The 22037-nt window shown below is 52.2% G+C and overlaps 1 protein-coding gene across 6 annotated transcripts in view; it reads right to left on the bottom strand.

Moving 5' to 3' along the window:
• Positions 1 to 3672: 3672 nt before the first annotated feature.
• The window catches only part of DLGAP4 (DLG associated protein 4), a 125120-nt gene continuing 106755 nt past the window's right edge, over positions 3673 to 22037 (bottom strand). For 3 of the 6 annotated variants that reach the window (XM_040079760.2, XM_040079761.2, XM_040079763.2), the window contains 6 exons: positions 10441 to 10802; positions 9048 to 9139; positions 8207 to 8616; positions 6324 to 6415; positions 5023 to 5175; positions 3673 to 3954 (listed from right to left, as the gene is read on the bottom strand). In XM_040079760.2, coding sequence (XP_039935694.1) covers positions 3739 to 3954; positions 5023 to 5175; positions 6324 to 6415; positions 8207 to 8616; positions 9048 to 9139; positions 10441 to 10802 — 1325 coding nt within the window. In that variant the 3' untranslated portion in view covers positions 3673 to 3738. Of the gene's footprint in view, positions 3955 to 5022; positions 5176 to 6323; positions 6416 to 8206; positions 8617 to 9047; positions 9140 to 10440; positions 11245 to 22037 lie in introns of those variants that run through there. The other 3 variants (XM_058422673.1, XM_040079764.2, XM_058422674.1) reach the window with 2 other exon arrangements.

The following is a 22037-nucleotide window of genomic DNA, read 5'->3' as shown; positions in this document are numbered from 1 at the left end:
ACTGCCTCCCAGGGCATCAGCTGGGGCTGGTGGTGCTGGGAGGGGTCCTCCAGTGGGACCCCCAGCCCTGTCCCAGCTCTGCAGGCCCTGGGCTCTGACCCGGGCACACAGAACAGCCTCATTAATGTAACACTCGTGTTTCTCAGAGTGATTTGGGTTGGAAAGACCTTAAAAGATCATTTAGGCACAGCCCCCTGACATGGGCAGGGACACCTTCCACCATCCCAGGTTGCTGCAAGCCACGTCCAGCCCGGCCTTGGACACTGCCAGGGGTGGGGCAGCCACAGCTTCTCTGGGCAATGTGTGGCAGGGTCTCCCCACCCTCACAGGGAGGAATTTCTTTCCAATATCCCATGTATCCTTCATCTCTGTTGATGTGAAGCCGTTCCCATCCCTCGCCCCAAATCGCTCTGCAGCTTTCCTGGAGCCCCATCAGGCCCAGGAAGGGGCTCTGAGGTCTCCCCGGAGCGTTCCCTTCCCCACGTTGAACACTCCCAATCTTTCATACCTCTCACGCCACTGCGAACCCTGCCCCAAAAGTCCCCACGAGTGGGTGAGGCTCCGGGACCCCTCCCTGGCAGTTTCCCCGCCATCGCTGAGGCTGTGCCCGAGCTGTGCCCGACGCAGCGCAAGGAGCAGGGAGCGCTGCGCACCCCGAGCGTTCCCGAGCCCCGCGCTTGTGGCCGGAGGCAGCGCGCCCACCCCGAGCCGTGTCCGGGCATGGCCCCGGGGCCAGGCGCTGCCCCGCTCACCGCGGGGACCGGGCCACGCCCGGGCACAGCGAGCCGAGCCGGCGCCGCGGGGGATTCCCGTGCATTCCCGGGGAACGGGCACTGCGCGCCCGGGGCCGGTCCCGCGGGAGCCGCGGAAAGAGCCGGCAGCGGCTCCTGGCGCAGGAAGAGGGCGGGGCTGCAGCACCAGGCCGAGACGGGGACAGGAACAGGGACACGGGACAGGGGACACGGGCACGGGACACAGAGACGGACACGGCACTCCCCGGCCCTGCCCGCCGGGGCCGGGCACCGAGCAAGAGGCCGCGCCCACCACCCCATCGAGCCCCGCCCCCTCCCGGCAGCTCACCGCCATTCGTCGCAGAGGCACGTACTGCGCTGTGATTGGTTGATGGAGTCCGGAAGTACTCTGACACACGGCCTCTTCCCCTATCTCCACTGGGGGCGGCCATTTTGTTTCACCCGCCATCTTATGGCAGGGCGCAGCCATTTTGTTAAACGTCACGCCTCCCTGTGATTGGCAGGCAGCCATCTCGTGACACCACCATCCCCACGTGATCCCAGGCAGCCCCATGATTGGCTGCCCCCGCTCTTTGGGCTCAGAATAAACAGGTGGATACAAGGAGTGGGTGTGAAATTATTTATGAAAGGGGTGTTAAATATCTGCAACAAATACTTCTCAGATTTATAAACGCCATTGTTTAAATATGTATAACACTTTTTGTACATGTGTTACACATATTTATATGTATATAGAAGTATGTGACTCCTGTATTTGTATATGTATTTTTATAGATGTAGGTGAATTTAAAATATTGTATTAAGATACAAAACCATATTAAAATTAATGCATTTTGACTGCTTTATAATTTCACTTACATGTTAAAATATAAGCACATATATATATATATATTTATATATATATAAAAATATATATATAGATACCCACACAGACACACACACAAATCCACATCATGTAAGAACATAAGTATTACAAGCAAGCCCAGCCCAGGGCAGCAAGGATCACTTGACCACTCTGTGAGCAGCATCTTGGAAGAGTAAATTATAAAACAAATAAATTAACCCCCATGTTTCCTTCTGCCAGAGATCCCTAAAGCTGCATCTTGACAATCCACCCCGAAAACTGACAGTGCAACCCAACAATGTCTCTGCCCCGATGGAATCTTTAGGTTTGGGAAAGGCCTCCAAGATGAGTCCCAGCTGCTGCCAAACGCTGACATGCCCACGCAGCCCAAGGTGCCACCTCCAGGGCTGGGGACTCTCCTGCTGGCCTGGGCAGCCCTGACCACATTTTCTATGAAGGACTTTCCCCCAGTACCCAAAATAAACCTCCCCTGGAGCAACTGGAGGCTGCTTCCCTTTGTCTCCTGGGAGCAGAACCTGACCCCCACCTCCAGCCCAGTTTGAATCCCAGCACAGCCAAGCTTTGGGAGTTCTATGGCTGAGGGCAGAGACTCCTGGACAGCCCCAGACAGCACACAAAGAGCAGCAGGCATCATTCAGGATTTCACTTTTATTTATTTTTTGCCTTCTGGATCACCAACACTCTCACTGAAACCACTGGGATTCCACCTCCACCCCCATGACAGTAGCACACAATCTCCGAACTTGTTCAAAAGTGAAGAGGAGGAAAAAAAAAAAAAATAAAAAAAAAAAAAAAAAAAAAAAAAAAAGAAAAAAACAAAAAAAAAAGAAAAAAAAGAAGAAAAAAAACCCTAGCGAGATCCCCCAGGATGGGACAAAAACCTTCAGTGCGAGAGGGTGGCAAAGAATCACAGGGTGAGCTCTGGCTCCAAGGAGCCAGACCAGAAAGGAGACCTATAAAGGGGGGGGGAGGGGAAAAAGGGCTAAAAAATATTTAGCAATCCTTCCTCTACCCAGAGATCAGGGAGATAAGGAAAAAATAGTCATCTGCTTACACACAGGGTATATATTTTTACACACACTTGGACGCACATCTAGATATAGTACATGTAAAAATATATGCTATACATCTGCCCACCCCCGTGGCGGCACGGGCCGGATCCGTGTGTAGGAATTCCTATACAGGTACTACTAAGTGTATATGTGCATATGTACACCCCCTCCTCCTGGACACACTGACCCCACAGCCCCCGCTGCAGCAGCTCCTCTCTCCACCAGACAACTGAGGAAAATGGGGTCGGAACAGGAAGAGGAGGGAGATCAAAGTGATGTGGCTCGTGCTCTGTGGTCCTTCAGCTCCGCTCCTGTGCCCAAAGTGGGGTCTGGCTCCCAGGAGCCCCTGCACCAGATTTATTGCACATTTTGCTTCTGGGCTGCATTTCAACCCCACATTCCACAGCCCCAATGTCCTCTCCCTCCAACAAATATGGCCCCCCGTGCCTGTCCTTCCCCAACCCAACATCCCCAATGCAAGAACACGAAGCCCAGGAGGCTGCTGGCTGGACAGGGCAGCAGGAATGACACACCACAGGTGTTCTCTGTGGGGACAGGGGGGGCCGGACACAGGAACCGAAACCATGCAAAGGGCGGGAGGATGGGAGCAGGAGGAAGGAAAAATAAAGGATGAGAAGGGCAGAACAGATCTGAGGAGGAGGAAGAACATAGCATGGCAAGTGCTCAAGGCTTCATGTTTTCTTGTCCTCTTCTTGTAAACAAGCTAATAATTCTCATGAGATAGAACAAGTAAAAAGACTGAAGTTCCAAGTCGAGGGGCTGGAGTTCCCAGGAGTCTGTCCAGTCCATTCAGCAACACCACAGCTGGGGAGAAAACAAGGGGCATTTTTTCTTTTTTTTATTTATTTTTTTTGTTTGTTTGTATTTTTTTGATTTTTTTTTGTTAAAATCTTCATTACTTAAAGCTGAGAGAGAAAAACGCCAACTCAGGAGCCCTTTTCAAGGATGGCTCATTGTCTCTAGACTGAATAAATCACACCAGTTTCGAGAGAACCGTTTTTTTCCCATTTAATGACTTATAAAAGCCGCGGGCTGGCCGTGGCCGGGCTCAGAGGCGGGTCTGGGCCTCGGGGACGTAGATCTCGATGCTGTCGGCGCTCTCGGTGGCCGAATTCTGCCGCACCGACGCCGCGCGCTTGGCCGCCATCAGCCGCTTCCGCGCCTCCTGCCGCTGCTTGTCCGAGTCGGCGCCTTTGTCCCGGCCCAGCTGTGATTTGGACTTGGCTGGCTTCTTTGGCACTGGAGGGGGTGGTTTCTTCTCTTCCTTTAGGGAGACAGTAAAGAAAAACCCAGACCTGATATAAACGTGCGCAGCTGGGCGCCAGCTTGGCCCTGGCGGGGCCTTGCTGGAGGGACTGGTATCGTGTCAGGGAGAGCAGCTCTGCAGCAAGACAGACGCCCCCCAAAATCAGCTGCCCTGGTTTCAACGAGGAGCCATTTTGCGTTTCGTGGAATCACAGAATGTCCTGAATGGGAAGGGACCCACAACAATCATGGAATCACGGAATGGTCTGGGTTGGAAGATGATCTTGTTCCATCCCTTACCATGGCAGGGATGCCTTCCACTAGACCCTGTCCAACCTGGCCTTGGACATTTCCTGGGATGAGAGTCCATGATCCAGAGGCTGATGATCCACAACCAGGATCATCAAGTCTAACCCTTACATGGACACGTGCAGGACACCCTGTCCCTGAGAGCATTCTCCAAACGCTCCTGGAACTGTCAGCCTTGAGGCCACGTCCATTTCCTGAGGAGCCTGGTCAGTACCCAGCACCCTCTGGTGGAAGAAGCTTTTCCTGTTATCCAGCCTAACCCTCCCCTCCATGCAGCTTCCGTGGTACAGGGCTCCTCTGGAGTGGCCCGGAGTTCCGAGATTGTTTGGTTCAGCTGTAGCTCACAGCACAGGCAGCATGAAGACACAGCTTGATGTGGAACTGTAACATTTTAATAAGCCAACCTGCCCTGAGCCACAGTCCTCCCATCCCTTATGGCAGAGCCAGGACACCACCTCTCCTCCGCTTTCAAATTGTTTTTTACATTACTTGGGCACCAGGGATAGTTAAATCCATCCACACAGTGCTGGGAACACTTGAGGCCCCTGCACCACTGCTCACCACTCTGGGTTCTCTCCATCCAACACCTTTTCCCCCTCATGCAAAATTGTTCCCACTATTACTCAAGAGGAATGAATGGCTTTGGTGCCTTGCAAGACTCTGAGATGACAAGGATGGCAAAAGCCCTTGGGAACATCTGTTTGCAGCCAAAACCAGACCTCAGGTACCCCAAATGTGTACAAGGTGCTCTGGCCACTTCCCAGTGCCCCTCACTCACCTTTCTCTCCGGTGTCTCTGCCAATTGCCAGCTATTAGCTTTGAGGTGGTACAGCTCGTCAAACTTCATGCTGATGTCTTCAATGGACAGCTGGAGGAGATCCCAAAATCCAGCCAAGTCCTGGGCTGTGGGTCTGGGATTTGCATTAGGGTTCTAGAAGGGGAAGCATTAAAAACACTGTTTCAGAAAGAACACACCCAGCAGAGCAGTGTGCACAGCACCTTCACCCCTTTCATGTCTGCCTGCAACCAAACCCAGGGAGAACCCACAGGAGACACCGGCCCTAAGCATGGACATGCAAAGCCACCATTTACAGCCCAAATAATTTCTGCCAAGCTCAGGAAGCAGGTCCTGATGGCACGCCTCCTTACAGCAGTGTAATCCTGAACGAGACACTGCTGGCACTAACCTCACAGAAGGAACCTCCAAAAGCAGGTGCCCAGTATGGCAACCAGAGCAACAACATGGATTTCTTACGCAGAAACCCTGATTTCAGGGAGGGAAACAACGGAAATGGATGCTCAGCTCTGATGCCTGGATGTGCAGCACTCTAAGAAGCCAAACTGAGCTTTCATGAGCAAAATTATTTTGCTACATTTCCACCCAAAACAACATGAAAGCATCACTACTTTTCAGGCTGGGTTGAAAAATTTTAAGTAGCCTAAGTTTCTTCCAAGAACAGGATTTTCCCAGTTCCCAGACAGCTGAACCACCACCACAGACCCTGGAAAGCATGGGATCAGATCTGAGCAGCTCACACAAAGCTCTGCTGGTGCTGCTGCTCAGCTGGGATCAGCACTTTTCCCCCTCCTGCTCCTCAAGTCAGATCTCCTAGATTATTCCACATCTAAAAGGGAATTCCCCTCTGAGGAAATTTGCAAGATCTATATTACCATAAAGCTTGAGGGGAAAACTAAACCAGATTCCATCAATCCCCATTAGCCCAGGCCAGCTCCGAGCAAGGGCAAAGCCCTGCATTCCCTTCCAGGGATCAATTCCCAGTGACCTGGGGACAGTGTCACCAGCCACACACACAGTGGGAGCATGTGTGCTCAAGAGCAGACTTTTCAAACAGACCCCCCTATGTGGCCCAGCCTCAGGGGGTTGCCTCACAAAGCCCTTCAGAAGCAGGAGGTGCCTCTGTGCTAACCCAGCCCTTCCTGGCCTGGCGCTGCAGGCTGTGGCTGTGCTGGCTTTGTTTTCACAGGGACAGCAGCCTGTTAACACCTGACCAAGTTCTTGTAGTGCTGTTGAAAGAGAGGCATCCTCTTAAAAACCAGGAAAAAAAGATCCAGACTCACCAAGTTTTGTTCACAGAGGCCGTGGAATTGCTGGAACTTCTGTGACATTAGTAACTGTGCACTGCCCACTGCACTCAAGACTTTTCCTAAGACTGAGGGGGACAAAACAAACAAACAAACAAACAAACAAAACAAAACCAGAAAACAAACAAACAAAAAAGTAAAGAAAAAGACTGAGTTGAACATACTATTTATTGTAGCAACAAGCTCTAGCGTTTCTGGAGCAAAGAAACACTTGAGTCATCAGAAAAGGAATTCCAGAGATCCTCAAGGCATCAACTGCTCTCAGGAATAAGAAGTTTTGAAACTACATTTGTCTGCCATTGCTCCTTCTGGCAGGCCAAACACAGACCTGTCTGAGGACATTACAACATCCAAGGTGGCAGAGAGCTCCTTAAACTGCCCTCAGCTCCTCAGAGGAGCCACCAGCACCACCTCAACGAGGTCTACTGGCACCTGCTTAGAGATCCCAGCCTGCTCTCCCAGCCCTGACCAAGGGAAAGGTGACACAGGGACCACTCTCCAGCCTCTCTGTACCAGCAGGATTAACACACAGGCCAGGGCTTTTAACACCATTGACTTTATGTCACTCTTAATGGGTTTTCCAAGCAGCCTCTGGGCATGGACATGTTCCTCTGCCCATTAAAGGAAATACAGTCTGGGCTTTTCCCTTCCAGAGGCAGGTTTAGAGCCCCACATGCCTGCAAGCTGCATCACCAACAGGACCACCTGAGTCCTGCCCCTACTCTGCTGCTGCCCCTGAGCCTGCTCGGGAGATCTTGGCTGAGCAAGCGCTCCCTGGGCTCTCCCACCCACCAAAGCTGTGGTTACACAACCAAGCAGCCTGCTCCTGGCAGTCACAGAACAATGCCATGCAGGTCTTGCTGCCTTTCCTTGCCACAGGTCAAGGCAGGCCAGCCCCGAGGCAGGGAGATCCCTGGCACAGCCTGGCCCCCTGGCACCCAGGGAATCGGATTAGGGATTAGCTCCCGGAGCCCCAGCAGTGACAGTGAGCTAAAACTGAGCCTCACCTTTGTTTCACCTTTCTCAGGTATTAGAAACATCAAAACCAGGCTCCACAAAGATCCTGCCCTCTGCAGCCTCACCACCCACTCCTGTCACTCTATGCACCAGAGGCAGGATTCCCATGGCAAAAAGCCCAGGTTTTGCCAAGGCATTTGAAAATAAAGGAACAAGCCCAGCTAGGACTGAACCCCATAAAATGAACTGGCTTTGTGTTCCCTGTTCCATGCTTCTGGTGTACTCAACACAAATTCAGTGAGGCTTTCCCCTGTGAAGAAACCTCCTCTTCGCTATAAAGACAAGTTCATCAACCAAACTGAGCAAACAAGCTCCAAAGTTGTGTTCCTTCTGCCCCACTGCCAGCTAAGCTTTCCCCTGCCTGATTGAGAGTAATGGGTGAGGCAGGGAGAGATCCCACAGCCTCCCCGAAAGCTTTTTCAATGTAACCATTTTTAAGATTAAATCCATTTAAGGTTTTAGCAGTTTTGAGTGATCAGAAGCTGCACCATCCCCTGTATGTCTTTTACGCTGCATCACAGCATTACTTCTTACTCTGTTTGCTACAGGAAGCTACATTATCCTTTCCAAGGAAAAAGCATTCCTTGTCCTATCTTCATGCTCCAGCTCTGAGGGCTGTCAGCAATTTCACAGAACCCCAGAATGGTTTGGGAGGGAAGGGACCTTAAAGCTCATCTCATTCCATGGGCAGAGACACTTTTCACTGTCCCAGGCTGCTCTAAGTGCTGTCCAACCTGGCCTTGGACACTTCCAGGGATGAGGCAGCCACAATTTAACCGACCCAATACTCAGCTCCAGCTCTTTCTTTAGGGAGGAGCTGCCAGGCTGCTGCCCACACCCACCTTCCTCAGAGAGACTGTTCTCTTTGGTCTCCTGGTCCATCTGACGGCACCAGCCCTCCAGGCGCTCGGTCTCTGCCTGCAGCAGCTTCAGGAACCAGAAGCCGTCCCGCCGGCAGGGCCCTGGCTGTGCCGGCTCCGACGGCGACGTAGAGGAGCTCTCAAGCCAGGGGTCAGGAGGAGGGAGAGAAGAAGGCTCCAGGGCCGGGTCGTTGTTTTCTCCATAGGAGACGTTTCTCTTAATCTGTGAGGGCTTGGCTGGTTGCCTGGTGGAGGCATCAACACCAACAGAGTTGTTGTGCTGGGGGCACTCAGCGAGGCTTCTCTCAGATGATTTACAGCTGGAGTTATTGGGCTCCTGCGTGTCAGAGTCTGTGTCCTGTTTGGAGGACATGCTGCGAGAGTGGCTGTTTCTGCGGGGATCAAAAGCCATCGTTCAATAGCAGAGCTCGGCCTGGCTGGCCTCCCACACCGACACCAAAATCCATGGCCGCAGCAGAGCCTCTCCCTGCCCCTCCTCACACACAGACACACCACACACTCGGACAGACAGAATTATAAGGTTGCCTGCTTACTGCAATCGGCCTTTTAGACGAGAGGGCTGACGCATGTCTGTAATTACAGCTCGGAATTTTTAAGTTTTTTATTTAATTTCAAGCTCCCATTGATTTGGCTGTTAGAGAACAAGTGCTTTTTGCAGCAGGTGTGCACTGTGGAGGAAGAGCTCTCCATGGGCCCCATTCAACACCACTCACTGGCACAAAGCAGGGAAGAAGGTCTAAGCACAAGTGGGGGAGGCACAATTTAAAATAAAAGGAAACTGCGTAAGTTGCGTCTCACTTACCGCCACTCGTCCTCTACCTGAACCCCGATGGACTGGAATTTGGTGGCTGGTGGAGGAGGCTCCTCTTTTGCCACTGGCTGAAGGCAGTCAACCTTATTGAACAAAAAAAAATACAGACAAAAACAGACACGAGAACTTGCGGCTGGAGTTCACGTTAGTAGACCAGGAGTGTGCACACAGAGCATGTTGACACCACACGCGAGGGCTGGCTAGGGACAAGCACAAGGCTACTGCTCAGCTCTGCTCCCACCTCAGGACCAGGGCCATGTCCTGCCAGGCTGCTGCCACCCCCTGTGCCAGGAGCCCTGGGCTCTGCCTGGCTGGGGCTGTGTCCCTGTGGCATCCCACACAGTCAGGGAGCACAGCACTCAAGGGAGGACAGTGAGGTGATTGAGACTGACAGCAAAGTCTCTCTCCCAGGGATTGACACCCTCCATGGCTCTGGATAAGAGGGTTAAAAGGTTTTAGGAAAGAAATCCAGCTGGACTTAGGAACCAGCTCAGAAAAAAAGCAGAGGAAGGCAGTCTGCCTCTCCAGTGTGTTTCTCCCCCCTCGCTGCCCTTTCAGGTGTTCTGTCCCAGCAGCCTTGCAGAGAGGCCTTCACTGTCACCTGTACTGAGCTGGCCTTGCTGTAAAGCTGATGGAGAACTTGTTCAGCATACACAGAGCAACTCAAAGCTCAGATCCTGCATTGGGAGCTGCCCAAGTTCCCCTCTGCTGGTAACCAGCACTTGGGACAGAATCAGAGCTCACAGCCACCTGTCTGCGAAACCTGTCCCAGAGGAGGGCATAGCCCCAGAGGATGCATTTTGCTGACTAAAGCATGGATTTACACTACTCACTGGGTTCTCATTTCACTGTGTTATCAACAGCTCATTTCAATCGATTCCTACCGTTAAATGCTTCCAGCAAGGGAAGCATGAACCTGCTGGGAACACTGGGCAGCAAAGAATTGCTCTCTCCTGCCTGCAGCCCTGGGACCATTTGGCAGTGCAGGAGCCCTTCCCTCATGGACATCCAGCAGAAGGGCCCACCTCTCAGGAGAGAATTGTCCCTAGAACCATGATGGACAAGACTAATGGGAAGCAATACAGGGCACAGGCAGACCAGCAGCAAAAGGCCTCTTCAGAGGGACTCGCCCAGTTAACATGGCCCCTGTACTCTAGAAAACATTTTAAATTGGTACTAAAAGAGCTTAGTCCTTTCTGGGCTGTTAAGGGAAAGTGCTGCTGTCTCTCACCCTGGGAACACAGGCAGTTATTTTGACATAGCAGTGAGTGTCTCTTGCTATTCTAAGTGAGCTCAGATGCACACCTGGTCACAGAAAAGGCACACGCTAAATGGATGGGGCAAGGACATTCCTTGGGACAAGGGAGAACAAACTATTCCATACTTGTATTCCTATAGACGATAGCTTTCTTTTGGGGATATTCTCCACTTTAGGCTCTTCGTTAGTCAGAGTCCCTTTGTCACTTTTCAAAGTTGCATTTTTCTGAGGTAACTCTGGAGTGTCTCTGGCCGGAGTCACGACGCTGCCTCTGGTCACGCTGGGTGTCCTGGTGCTGTCCAAGCTGTCTGAGGAATTGCTGAGCCCTGACTGGCTGGTGACCTCACTCTTGTGATCCTGGCTGTCCAGGTAGGTGTCCTGCGCCGACTCAGTGCTGCTCTGCACAGTGACAGAGATGAACGGCTTGGAGGTGGTCCGAGGTGGGACAGGAGGTGGAGTCTTTTTATATGCCACTAGGCATGATGAACCTGCAGGGACGGAGGGGGGAGAACGGAAAACGCAGGAGACAGGTTGGAGGGAAAGAGATACGGTGGAAGAGAGAGAAAAAGCAGGTCAGTCACGACATCCAAGAGGAGCCTCCGAGCAGCAGCTGGAGGCAGAGGTGCAGAACCAGCAGCAGCTCACGCCGGGAACCCACACCAAAGCATAGGGGAAGCAAAGGCAGAGCCAGAGCTAGCTTGCAAAAGAACTCAAAAGGAATACCATGATGTGTGGAAATCTGGAAACGGAGAAGAGGGATAGAAAAGCCTCCCAAGAATGCTACAGGGTTTGGCAGGTGTAAGCCTCCACAGTGGGGAAATATTCTTTGGCTAAACCCTATGTTTTAGTGTCCTAGTACAGCCAAGTGTCTCAGATCTTTGTCCCATCAGTTGACAAGTTTCAATGTCTGGATCAGGGTGATGGTTTTTCCTATAAAAATGGAAAGAAGCCATAAAATTTGTTAGATGCTGATGGCAGGAACATGCATTTGAAGCCCGACAAGCCCAGCTGCTCCACACCAGAGGAAAAGACATTGTCTGGATACAACAGCCTAAGAGCGGCAAGGCTGCTGCTCCATGGCCCCAGATCCAAGTGGCAGCAAGGTTGGAGATGTGTGCTCAGCAGACACAGAACGCACATATCCCACTTGTAGGGATAGATACGTGGCTGGCCACATGAATCAGGACAGCAGCCACAGCCCCAACCTGCCCCTATCTGTGTCTGGACAGGATGGAAGTCCACTACTGAAAACACATGTAAAATACAAGTAAATCCATGTGGATGCTGCAGCAGCCATGTTCAGGCTCTCAGTCTGCCTGGGATACACAAGCCCCTGAGGCCACAGTCCCACTCCAGCTGCTGTGCAGCCAGGATAGGCTGCACTGGGCAGGGCATGGCCAAACACACTGAGCAGCCACCTTCCTACACACAACTGACTGACCCCCTTTATCCCCCTAGCCCTGTACTCTCCGTCCTCCCCAAGTCACCAGACTTCCTTTCTTATCCTACCTCTGGCTCCTCCCATTAAGTCCTGTGCAATCCCAAACTGCTTTTCCCCTGCACCCCACAACACATCCCAGCAGCCTGCTTAGTCCCAGAGATGTGCAGTTACTCCCTACGTCACACCTGCCTCACCATTTCCAGCGGAGCCAGAGCCAGTTCCGAGCATCCCTGGGAGCCACATTCCCCGTGGGGCAGTCAGAGCTGCCCCATGAGCCTTATTGACAGTACATGGACATGCCTGCATTTACACCTCCCACTATTTACCCTATTGAGAACTAAAGCTCCAGTTCAAAGGAGGAACTAAAAGGCAGGAATTACAGAGGAGGAGATCTGTGTTTCCAGCAGCATTTCTGTGCCCAGAGATGCTGAGCAGCACCATAATGGTGCTGCTGGCACAGGAGAAGTGAGAGGTCTCCGCAGGGCTGTCAACCCAGCTGCCCAGCCTGGATCTACACAGGAGCCCAGAAAGCACCAAATGCATCCCAGTTCCCTCAGGCCACTACACCAAGTCCAGCACAAACTGAGCAGCGTCCTGATGGCAGGAGAGCAGGCCCCATCCCACCACCCATCACTCTCTGCCTCACACAGGTGAGGGGTGACCACAGTCTCCCTGCCAGAGCTGCCTGATGTGGAGCATCATCTCCAACAGCAATTCCTTGGTCCAGTCTCATGGCCTGACTCACACAGCCCATCCCAATGGGGCAGCGTAGGAGCAGCGTGACCAGGGCCATGGCACCATCCATCCCTGGATCAGCTGTGCCTACACCCCAAAACAACAGGCTCCTCCTGTTACTGCACCAGGGCTACAGTGGCCACTGTCCAGGGCAAGCTAGAGCCACCCCAACTGGCAGAGGTGAATAACACACGTCCCTTCAGTGAAACCCCTCCACACGGCCCTGCTCTTCCCCAGGGACGGTGCCCAGGGTGCCCTATTACCCACAGCCCCTGTGGCAGCGTCCTGCTCGGAGCTGGACTGGCCACAGCCCTTGGTGGCTTGGCTGGCATGGTCACCACGAGCTCAGCTCAGCTCCCAGCTGCTGTGGACGCTACCAGGGCTGGGACTGGGGAAAGGAAATTGATGGCTACTCGACATCCAACAGCCTGGCCAGGCAGAACAAGGGGAGGGCACAGCAGCGCAGAGTTCCTGGGGCAGTAAGCCAGACCCAAAGTCATTGTCCACTTACCAAGAGACAGCACAAACACTGTCTGTGCTGCTCTTGCAAACGGGGAAACCGCTGTATCCCCTTGGCATTTCCTGGGATCCCTTTGTGCCATCTGGCTTAGCTGAAGTGCAGCACAGGCTTTGCTGGAAGGGAAAGACCCAGGACCAAGAAAGCACAGCCCTGTTCATGTACCTGTGCTCAGAGGGGTCCATTCACTACCTGAGCTACAAAAGTTAAGTCTAAGGCTCTAAGAAACATTGCAAATGACCAACACAAAAGGATCAGGAACTCTGAAGAACTGCGGATGCATTAGTTAGTGCAACTGCACATTAACTCCACTGAGCCCTTTGCAAACATAAAACAGGACTTCTGACTGCCCAGCAAACTCAGAAACCACATCTTCTGAGAACAGGCTTCAAAAGCCAAAGTCAGAGCAAGTCCATCCAGAACAGTCTGTCCATGGCCCTCAACACAACGCTGAACTAAGGTTCGGTGCTTCCTGCATCTGTGCGAGGAGACAAATCTTGAGAAGACAAGAACATCCCAGTGTTTCCACAGGAGAAGTGGACAGCATTCCCCCTCAGCTCTGAGGCCAATCCCACCAGTCAGGAGCATTCCAGTTGCTGACTTGCCCCTTCAAAGGGCTACAGCTCAGCAGGCATGGATCTACTCTGGATTTGCTGAGGTGACAGCCTTTTGTATTTTAAAACTGGCTTGTGCTGCAATGTGGAACTACAATTCCTGTGAGCACTGGAGCAGGACCTCACTCTGCAGGACCATCAGCTCAGTTTGCTTGGAACATCATCCCTGCTCCAAAAAGGTGTGGAACAGGAGAACATGGAAGTCATGCTTAAGCTTCCAGTTTTGCAGCACTAGGTTCTTCCGCCCACAGGATCTTCTAAGGCTTATTTCAGCAAGCAGTTGGAATTCACAGCATGCTGTGGATGATTGATTTTGGGGAGGAGGATGTTTGTTTATAGTCTTTCTTCTGTAATTATTTTTAGAAAGCAGCATGTTTCCAAATTAGCACCTTGCACCTGCCCTCAGGGGCTTGGGCAATCCCCAAAGATGCAGCCCTGGGCAGAGGAGCAGTTTGCAGAGCCTTATACTAGAGAGTCCTCTGGACCCTCAAAAACCAGCTGGGCATGCTGGGAACCTTTCCCTTCTTGGAAGACTAAAAGTAAAGTCGTAAGAGAATGTGGAATCCAGCCCCTGCTCCCACCCCACCATGCTGGTACCTGCTCAGTACCTGGCAGCACCACCAGGATCACAGCCAAGCTACCTGGAGTCACATTTAAGGAGCACAATTGCTCTCAAGTGCGTCTGGCCTCAAGTGCCAGTATTCTGTTGCTATTGCTGGTTCAATACAGCCTGGCGACATTTCCAATCATTCCAGGAACTCCAAAGACCTACTCAAACCATCCTTATTTTTGGTAAATCACCTCAAAGGCCCCCAGCCACGGTCAGCTGTGGAGGCAAGTTCCCCTGCCCTCAAATATCAGGGCTGGCTGCTACCCTGTCCTGCTCCATGCATCCCCCTTTCCCCACGGGTAGGGCTGGAGGAACGACCTCATTTCCTCACACATAAAGCACAACGCTCTGAAATAATCTCTCCTACAAGGCAAGCTCATTTGCCTTTCAAATAAAACAACCACTGAATAATCTTGCAGCAAATGGCATCAGTGGCATTATCCCCTTGCAGATTCCAGCTGCAGGGCTTTGGGCTGGCCTTTGCCACAGGGTGTCCCAGCTGGAAGGAGCTGCTTTGGGAGGCAGTTTCCAAGAGCAAAAGGAACCAGAACAGTTGCATTCCAAGCGACCTGACCTCTGATTTTCACTTCAAGGTTGGAGCTGTAATGAACTGTAGGATGTTTTATTTGCAGGGAGTCCAAGTGAAAATGAGCCCCAGTGACAATTCCTACCAAAGACAATATGGAGACATTGATTTTATGGGTCACAATAATCACTTCAGATCCAAGTTTTCTCCTTTTGCACGCTGAAGATCAAGATACCTGTATCAATTAGAGGCACTATTGAGAAACCTACCCAAATTTTGTTAGTCAACAGGAAAATCATACAAGTCAGAAATTACAGAGGCTTGGGTTGGAGGGACCTTAAAGCTCATCTTTTTCCTACCCCTGCCATGGGCAGGGACACCTTCCACTATCCCAGGTCACTCCAAGCCCCATCCAATCTGGCCTTGGACACTGCCAGGGATCCAGGGACAGCCACAGCACCTCTGGGCAACATGTGCCAGAGCCTCTCCACCCTCACAGGGAAGATTTTTTCCTTAATAGCTAATCCAAATCTCATCTCTTTAAAACAATTTCTGCCTGTCCCATCACTACCTGCCCATGTGAAAAGTCACATGGCTCCCATGTATTTCCATCTAGACACAATGGGAAATCCTGTGAAGATGCCACCTCTTGCTCTGACAGAATGACTGTCTTTAGAGCGTTGGAGGAGATTTAAAGGAAGTTTTATAGTGATTAAACAAAACAACTGCCGGAAAGCAAAGTCAAGTGACTGCATTTGTTCAGAGAGGCAGTTTATGGAAATGCTATAAGTACCTCCTACCTCAGTGTTTTCCCTTTGTAAATCTCAGTAGAAGTGATCTTAGAAAAACTAAAACTCTCACCCTGGTACCACACAGAGGTAACAGACACACATGAGTGGGCTGTGGGAGCCAAGGAGGGGCCGTGGGCTCTCCTGCCAGTCCTCACTCCAAGCTGCAGGGTGGCCCCAACACCATCAGCATCCTGGCAAAAGCAGCTCCCCAGAGAACAGCCCAAACCATGTGCCACCTCTGTGGTGGTGCCCATGGAGCCCTGCAGAGTGCCCAGCCCAGCAGATGATCCTGAGGAACACCAGCTGCTTCTGCGTGTCACAGGGCCCACACACAAGGCAGGCTGTGCTTGTGAGTCAGAGGACAGAATTCCCCAGGAGCTCCTCCCAGGCAGCAGCACCAGGGAAGAGCCCTCTCACCTGTTGTGACAGTCCTGCATAAGCCCAGCCCAGACACCCTGAATCACCTTCTGAAGGAGGGCAGAGGAGAAATTCAACATTGCCCATCCCCAGCTTCCAGCCCCAGCATGGCTCAGGCAGAGCAGCAGTGCTTGGGCATGGCTGGAACGGCAGCTGGGACAAGGGGACCACGGCAGGCTTATCACTTCTCCCACCATACAATGCTCTTGCTCCCAGGACAGAGAGCCAGGCCCTGGGCTCTGTGCCACGGGACACCCTCACCCCACAGAGACTCCAGGCAGAGGCAGGAGCATCCCTGCAGTGTCAGACAGCACAGCAAAGGGCAGGAGGGTCTGCAGCAGGAACCAAGGACAGCAGAGGGGCAGCAGGCTGGGGTACTCCAAGGCAGGAGTATCACTCCAACCACTGCTCCCACCAGCAGCTGCGGAAGAAGAGCAGCCCTCACTCAGAATTAGACTCCAGTCACTTTACTTGACCCATGGGAAGTGGCTATTTCCCCCTGAACAGCATCAATTCACTAGTGAGATAAGCAGAGAGGGGACATGCCCTTCTTGAGTACAACTGCTCCCACAGAGGCTCTTCTGGGAGCAGCCTCCATCCAGCCCCACGCTGCAGGTGTCCCCTGGCACAGCCAGTACTGGGTTTGCAGACACACTGCGTTTCAGCAATCTGGCATTTTGTAACACAAAGAAACAACTTCTTAGCTTTAAGCAAACACACTCCTCAAAGCCCTCCCTGAGCAGCCAGCATTAACAGACCTGTGCCACCAGGTCTCTGCTGCCCAGCTGGGAGACACTTCCAAGTGCTGGTGCAGCGAGCACACAGCCAGAGCTGTGAGAGATTCGTTACCCCTTGCTCCTGGTCAGGTCCAGCACACCCTGGCCACGGGCACTCCTGTACACCCCAAAGGCTCTGCTGGCAGAACAGCATTTTATCACCCATGTATCCATCTGGTGCTTGGTGTTAGGAAAAATGGGACTGCCCTGCACTTGCCTGACCACTGCCAAGTACGGCGCGTTCCTGCGCATCACTGAAATGAAAGAACTGGACATACCTGCAGAAAAAGGAACTCAGACTCAAGGGAGCATCTCTCAAAGGCTGCAGTCAGAAGCAAATGCAGAAGCAAAAGCTCCCTCTGAACATCAGCTGTGTGCTTGCAGGCTAACAGTACAGATCTCATCCAGAAATGCACCACAAAATGCTCTGTACAACCATCTGTGTTCTCTGATCAGCTGTGACTGAGATCCCTCAGTGAGAGCTGCAGCCCTGCTCACCTCAGAGCCACCATGCAGGCTGTCCAGGGATGCCTCAACCAGGCACACAGGCACTCAGGGCTGCATGAGCCCCAGCAGCCACTTCTAATCACACACCCAGTCCCTGTACTTTGGGAGGGAACATTTAACCAGAGAAGGAAAGGCTAAGGGCTGTGAACTCTACATAAAGGACTTTGGATTTTTCAATGTACCAGAAGTTTAAGCATCATGGAGATGGCTCCAGTTTGGAACTGAAGCACAGAAATGATAATCAGCACTGATACACTGAGAACTATTACACTGGGAAGGCAAAGCAGGTTGCTTTAAAAGGGGGGAAAAAAAGCCATAAATTTAAGAGGCATGAAGCAACGGAAGATACCCCCCAGGAATGCTGGGGTTAAAAATAGAGTACCTCACACTGCTGGCTCCTGATAGATCTGGCCACCCCTGCTTTCAGCACAGCCTGCTGCAGAGTCAGCAGGGACACAGCAGATGGTGCAGGGGACGACGGCCACAGGCACTCCCAAACCCAGCTGCAGCAGCTGACACTGGGGCTGTGTGTGCTAGAGGAGACACTGTGATTCCTCCCCACCCTCCCCAAAGCGATTATCAGGGGTTTTTAAGCAAGTTGAAGCCATGGTGAGCAGCTCCACCCTGCTCCAGCCACACATCCAGCTAGTGTCCTTCTGTCCTGAGGGCTCAGACAGATCTCCAACCCAGCCAGCACAGGGCAGCAGCCAAAAGGAGCATTCCCTGCCTCTCCCTGCCCCAGGGGTTAATTCATTAACAACCACCAAGGCTCCCAAGCCAAACCATTCTGCCTCAAGAAGTAACCGACTGGGAAGCAAAAAGCCACGAGCTCAGTCCTAGGAGGAGCAGAACTGCATCTCTAATGGGTGGGGGTGCCTGATGCTCAGGGACAGCGTGCCTTGCCAGCTCACTGCCCATTTAGTGCTGGCACACACTTCTTCCACAGAGGGGCTGGACTGAAGGGATGATCCATCAGTTCAGTGCTCCTTTGTGCAGTGCTCCTTCAGTGCTGGGACTTAGATGTGCTTATCTCCTCAAAAACCCTCCCTAATGAAGGCTGATGCTTCTCACACCACAGAGGTGAAGCAGCAGAGATAGTGGGAGGCCATGCTCACAGCACCCTGGGATCTCTGATCAACAGCCACACTCCTGGTGTCCACCCAGCCCAGGACCCTGCACCAGGAGTGCAGCACCAGAGTCCCCAACAGCACTTGAGCTGTCCTGCCAGGTAGGCACAAGAGAGTAACCAGTGACTCCTGCTACTGCCAGATCCTGCCTGGCTCCTCTAACATTGCCAGGGCTGCCAGAGGAGCTGAGAGCCCACCCAAGCAGGCCTGGAGCTCGATCCCGTGGCCACTGAGTCCTTCCACAGCCAGACCCCTGCACACGGGCACCCTGCAGCACAGGCTGGTGAGCAGAGGCCATGGGAGAAGGGCCAGTGCAATTCTAATCTCATGGCAGGTTTTGTAGGAGTAGAAAGCTCTGGGCCAACAGGAGCCCAGCTGGGCTTTAGGGCCACACCATTTCTTCCTGCTGGGCTTTGTGCAGAGGATGCAGAAATGGGGTTCTCCAGTGCTGAGGAGCCACCGAGTCGTGAGAGCCAGGACTTGCCGCATCACCCAGCAGCCTGTCTGCTACAGACTCCTCCTGACTTCAGAACCTCCTCACTCGCAGCTCCAGAGGGCTCTGACCCCAGCCTGAGCCACGGCAGGCACAGGGGGAGGGAGCAGGTCCCTGGCTGCAGCACAGTGGAGATGCCAGGACAGAGGGGTTGAAGCCTTTCTGTGCACACAGCAACTGGAACATGGGAACAGGGAACATGGAGAACCCCCACTGCTGCTTCTCCTGCCTCTGCAGAAGGCAAGGAAGCCTTGCAGATACCCTGCTCACACACCTGCACAGAGCAGCCAGTCCTCTTGAAAGGGTCATCAGGAGGGGGCTCAGCTCTGAGCCATCCATGCCACAGAGGATTTCTAGAGAGAGCAGGCACTTCCAGCAGCCCCTGCCATCGGAACAGGTCACATGGACCTTCCTGCAGCCTGCAGTGGCAGGTAAGAGAATGCAGGAGTGGACAGAATGGAGTACACAGCACCTCACCGAGCCTGCCCAGCAGCTCAGCACCCACCACTCCCAGGGCTCCAGGAGATACCAGGATCACTTCAGAACTACATGGACCACAGCTTAGTGACCGCAGATCAGCCAAAAGCTCTCAGACAGTAAAACAAGCTGTGCTGAAAGGTGCTGCCACAACAAGAGCAGCAATCCTTTCTGCTGATGCACTGAAGTATCGTCCACTTCATCTTCATGATTCAGGGACCCATGCCTGCAGCATCTCACCCAGACGTGGCAAATAAAGCTCAGCAGGAGCACAAGGAAGCATCCACTGGACTGGACAACACACACAGGTGACCAGTGCAGCAGCACAACCAGTGCCCAGGGCAGCTCTAACACCATCAGCCAGCAGGTCAGAGACAAGAGGGACCTGCTAGCACAACAGGAAATGGAAAACACAACTGGAGATATGTAGAGATTTGCATTCCAGAGAGTATTTCTCAGGAATGGCACTTATTGCAGGGAGGCCCCACCCCTCCGTGCTTTTAAACACTCACTGTGGCAATCCCAAAATGTCGATTTTGCCGCTCTGGGACTGCAGGGTCTGTTCTGCCAATTGCACTCTGCAGCTTTGTGCCTGGGCTGGTTTGGGCTCTGCAGCCCCAAGTGTCTCTAGGAGAGAGGCATGACACACGCCAGACCACGGATAACAAGCAGAGAGGGGAAGGGAGCTGGGCACCACAGAATTCCTGCCCCACAGCAATGACCAGTCCTTGTGTCCCTCTCTGCAAGGTTTGTTCAGCGTTATCCAGCACAGACATGGACGGGAACTAGTGCCACCAGGTAACAGGCTGTTCCCCTATCCCTCCTCCACGTGGGATGTTATCTGACTGCTCTGCAAAGCAACAAACTGCAGGGAGGAGGGGATGCTTTGGGAGGAGACACTTAAAAGAATGATGGCAAATCCTCCATGCACCCGCTACTGTAGCCACTCCTAAACGCACTGAGGGTATTAGCATTAATCATCCAAGTTTCGTATAGTTAGGGAGGTCTTTTTAGTTTTTCTCCAAGCTAGCAGTTTCTCGAATCTCCTGCAGAAGTAAGTACCACCAGCTAATGATGCACTGTATAAAATATCCTCTCCCTTCACCATTACTTCACTTCATGCACTACATCACATCACTTGGAGGATATGGCATATGTGGATGCTTTTAACTCGCTTCCCTGCCACTGCAGAAGTCCAGGGAATCTCAACACACCTCCTCAAAGTCACAGCCAGTCAAAATCCATATGGCCAGAAATGGCTGGAAACCATGGCAAACCGAATCTCTTCTTATCTATGTCAGAGCTCAGCAGCTCAAAAGGGCTATTTTAGGTTATGCTGATTGCTGAAGCCCCAAATTCAGCCATTCCCAAGCATTTGCTCACATGTCACAGAAGAGACATCTCAAGTTCTCCACATACAGGCAGCAAGATGCACCTTGAGCCCAACAGTAAGTGCAATAACCCAAGTCTTGCCATCTCAGAAAGGTGAGTGTGTCAGTCCAGCGTGGCAAAACAACACTGTGAGACTGTGGGACTACTCATACGCCTCCCTCTCAGGCCAGGGACCTTCCCCCAAGCCCACCAGGAACAACTTTGTCCAGGACTTTTTGACAGCTCCAGGAACAGGAGTTGCTCCCCCTACAGCAGAATCAAACCCAAAGCTTTGGGATAACCAAGCTCACAGCGTGGTCCACAGAAGGTTTTGCAAACACTACCCAGTTGCTGGGGCATTATTGGCACATTCCCACATATGGACAGTCCTGGAAGCAGGGTGGAGGGGTTACCATCATTTTTAAGTGTGCCACTAAACACTGTTCATTGAAGAGCTGGCCAAGAGGGTGCTGAAAACACTGATGGCAGCCAGCAGCTTGTCAGCGCAGAGCGTGATAACAGGAACAGGCCTGTGCTGATGGCAGCAATTGCTGAGTTCCTCAGCACAAATGGGGCTCCCAGGGAATTGCTCCATCCCCAAGAACACAAGCAACCAACAATTCTGTAGTCTACCTAAAATTTTGAGAAAATATCACCATCACTGCCAACAAAACCTCCCTCAGGTAAGAATTAATTTCCCCATCACTTTGTTCAGCATCAGGATTTTTATCACAGTTTCCAGTTACTGTATCCCAAATTTTACCTGATGCAGGAAATCTGCTACTCTCCCTTGCTCACGGGAAGATATTTCGCTGTTTTAGGCAAGGGCAAGCACTTAGTGATGCCAGCAGGAGCAGCAGAGGTGGTTCTCCCAGGACATTATGAAAAACCCTTCCCACACCCAGATGACTAGGGATTCTTTGTAAGCTGAAAACAAACCCCACCCTGTAGCCATAGGGCCAGGGAAAGCACATGTGTCAGCAGCTGAGGAGACAGCAGTGAACAGTCTCTGCACCTGGGAGATGGGGAGGCATCAGGCTGGACTCATCTCACAGTGAAAAATCCCATCCTTTAGTCAACAGTCTTTCCACTTGGACAGTGGCTGTCAGGCAGCCAGCAGCCAAGATTTACATCTTCAAAGCTACAATCATCAAGAGGTTTTAATAGCCAGATTCAATCGAAGCTATTTCCTCCCTTAAGTATGTACAAACCAAGATGTAGCAACATTATGCTAATACTGAAGAATCAAAGTCAAAATTGCTGGGAAACTTCTGTTGGCTGAGGCACAGTATAAGCTTTGCATGTTAGAGAAAGCTACTCC

This window comes from Hirundo rustica, chromosome 16, assembly GCF_015227805.2.
Source record: "Hirundo rustica isolate bHirRus1 chromosome 16, bHirRus1.pri.v3, whole genome shotgun sequence".
NCBI classification, from domain to species: domain Eukaryota; kingdom Metazoa; phylum Chordata; class Aves; order Passeriformes; family Hirundinidae; genus Hirundo; species Hirundo rustica.
The sequence above is the reverse complement of the archived record's forward strand: the minus strand, read 5'-3'. Positions and strand labels throughout refer to the sequence as shown.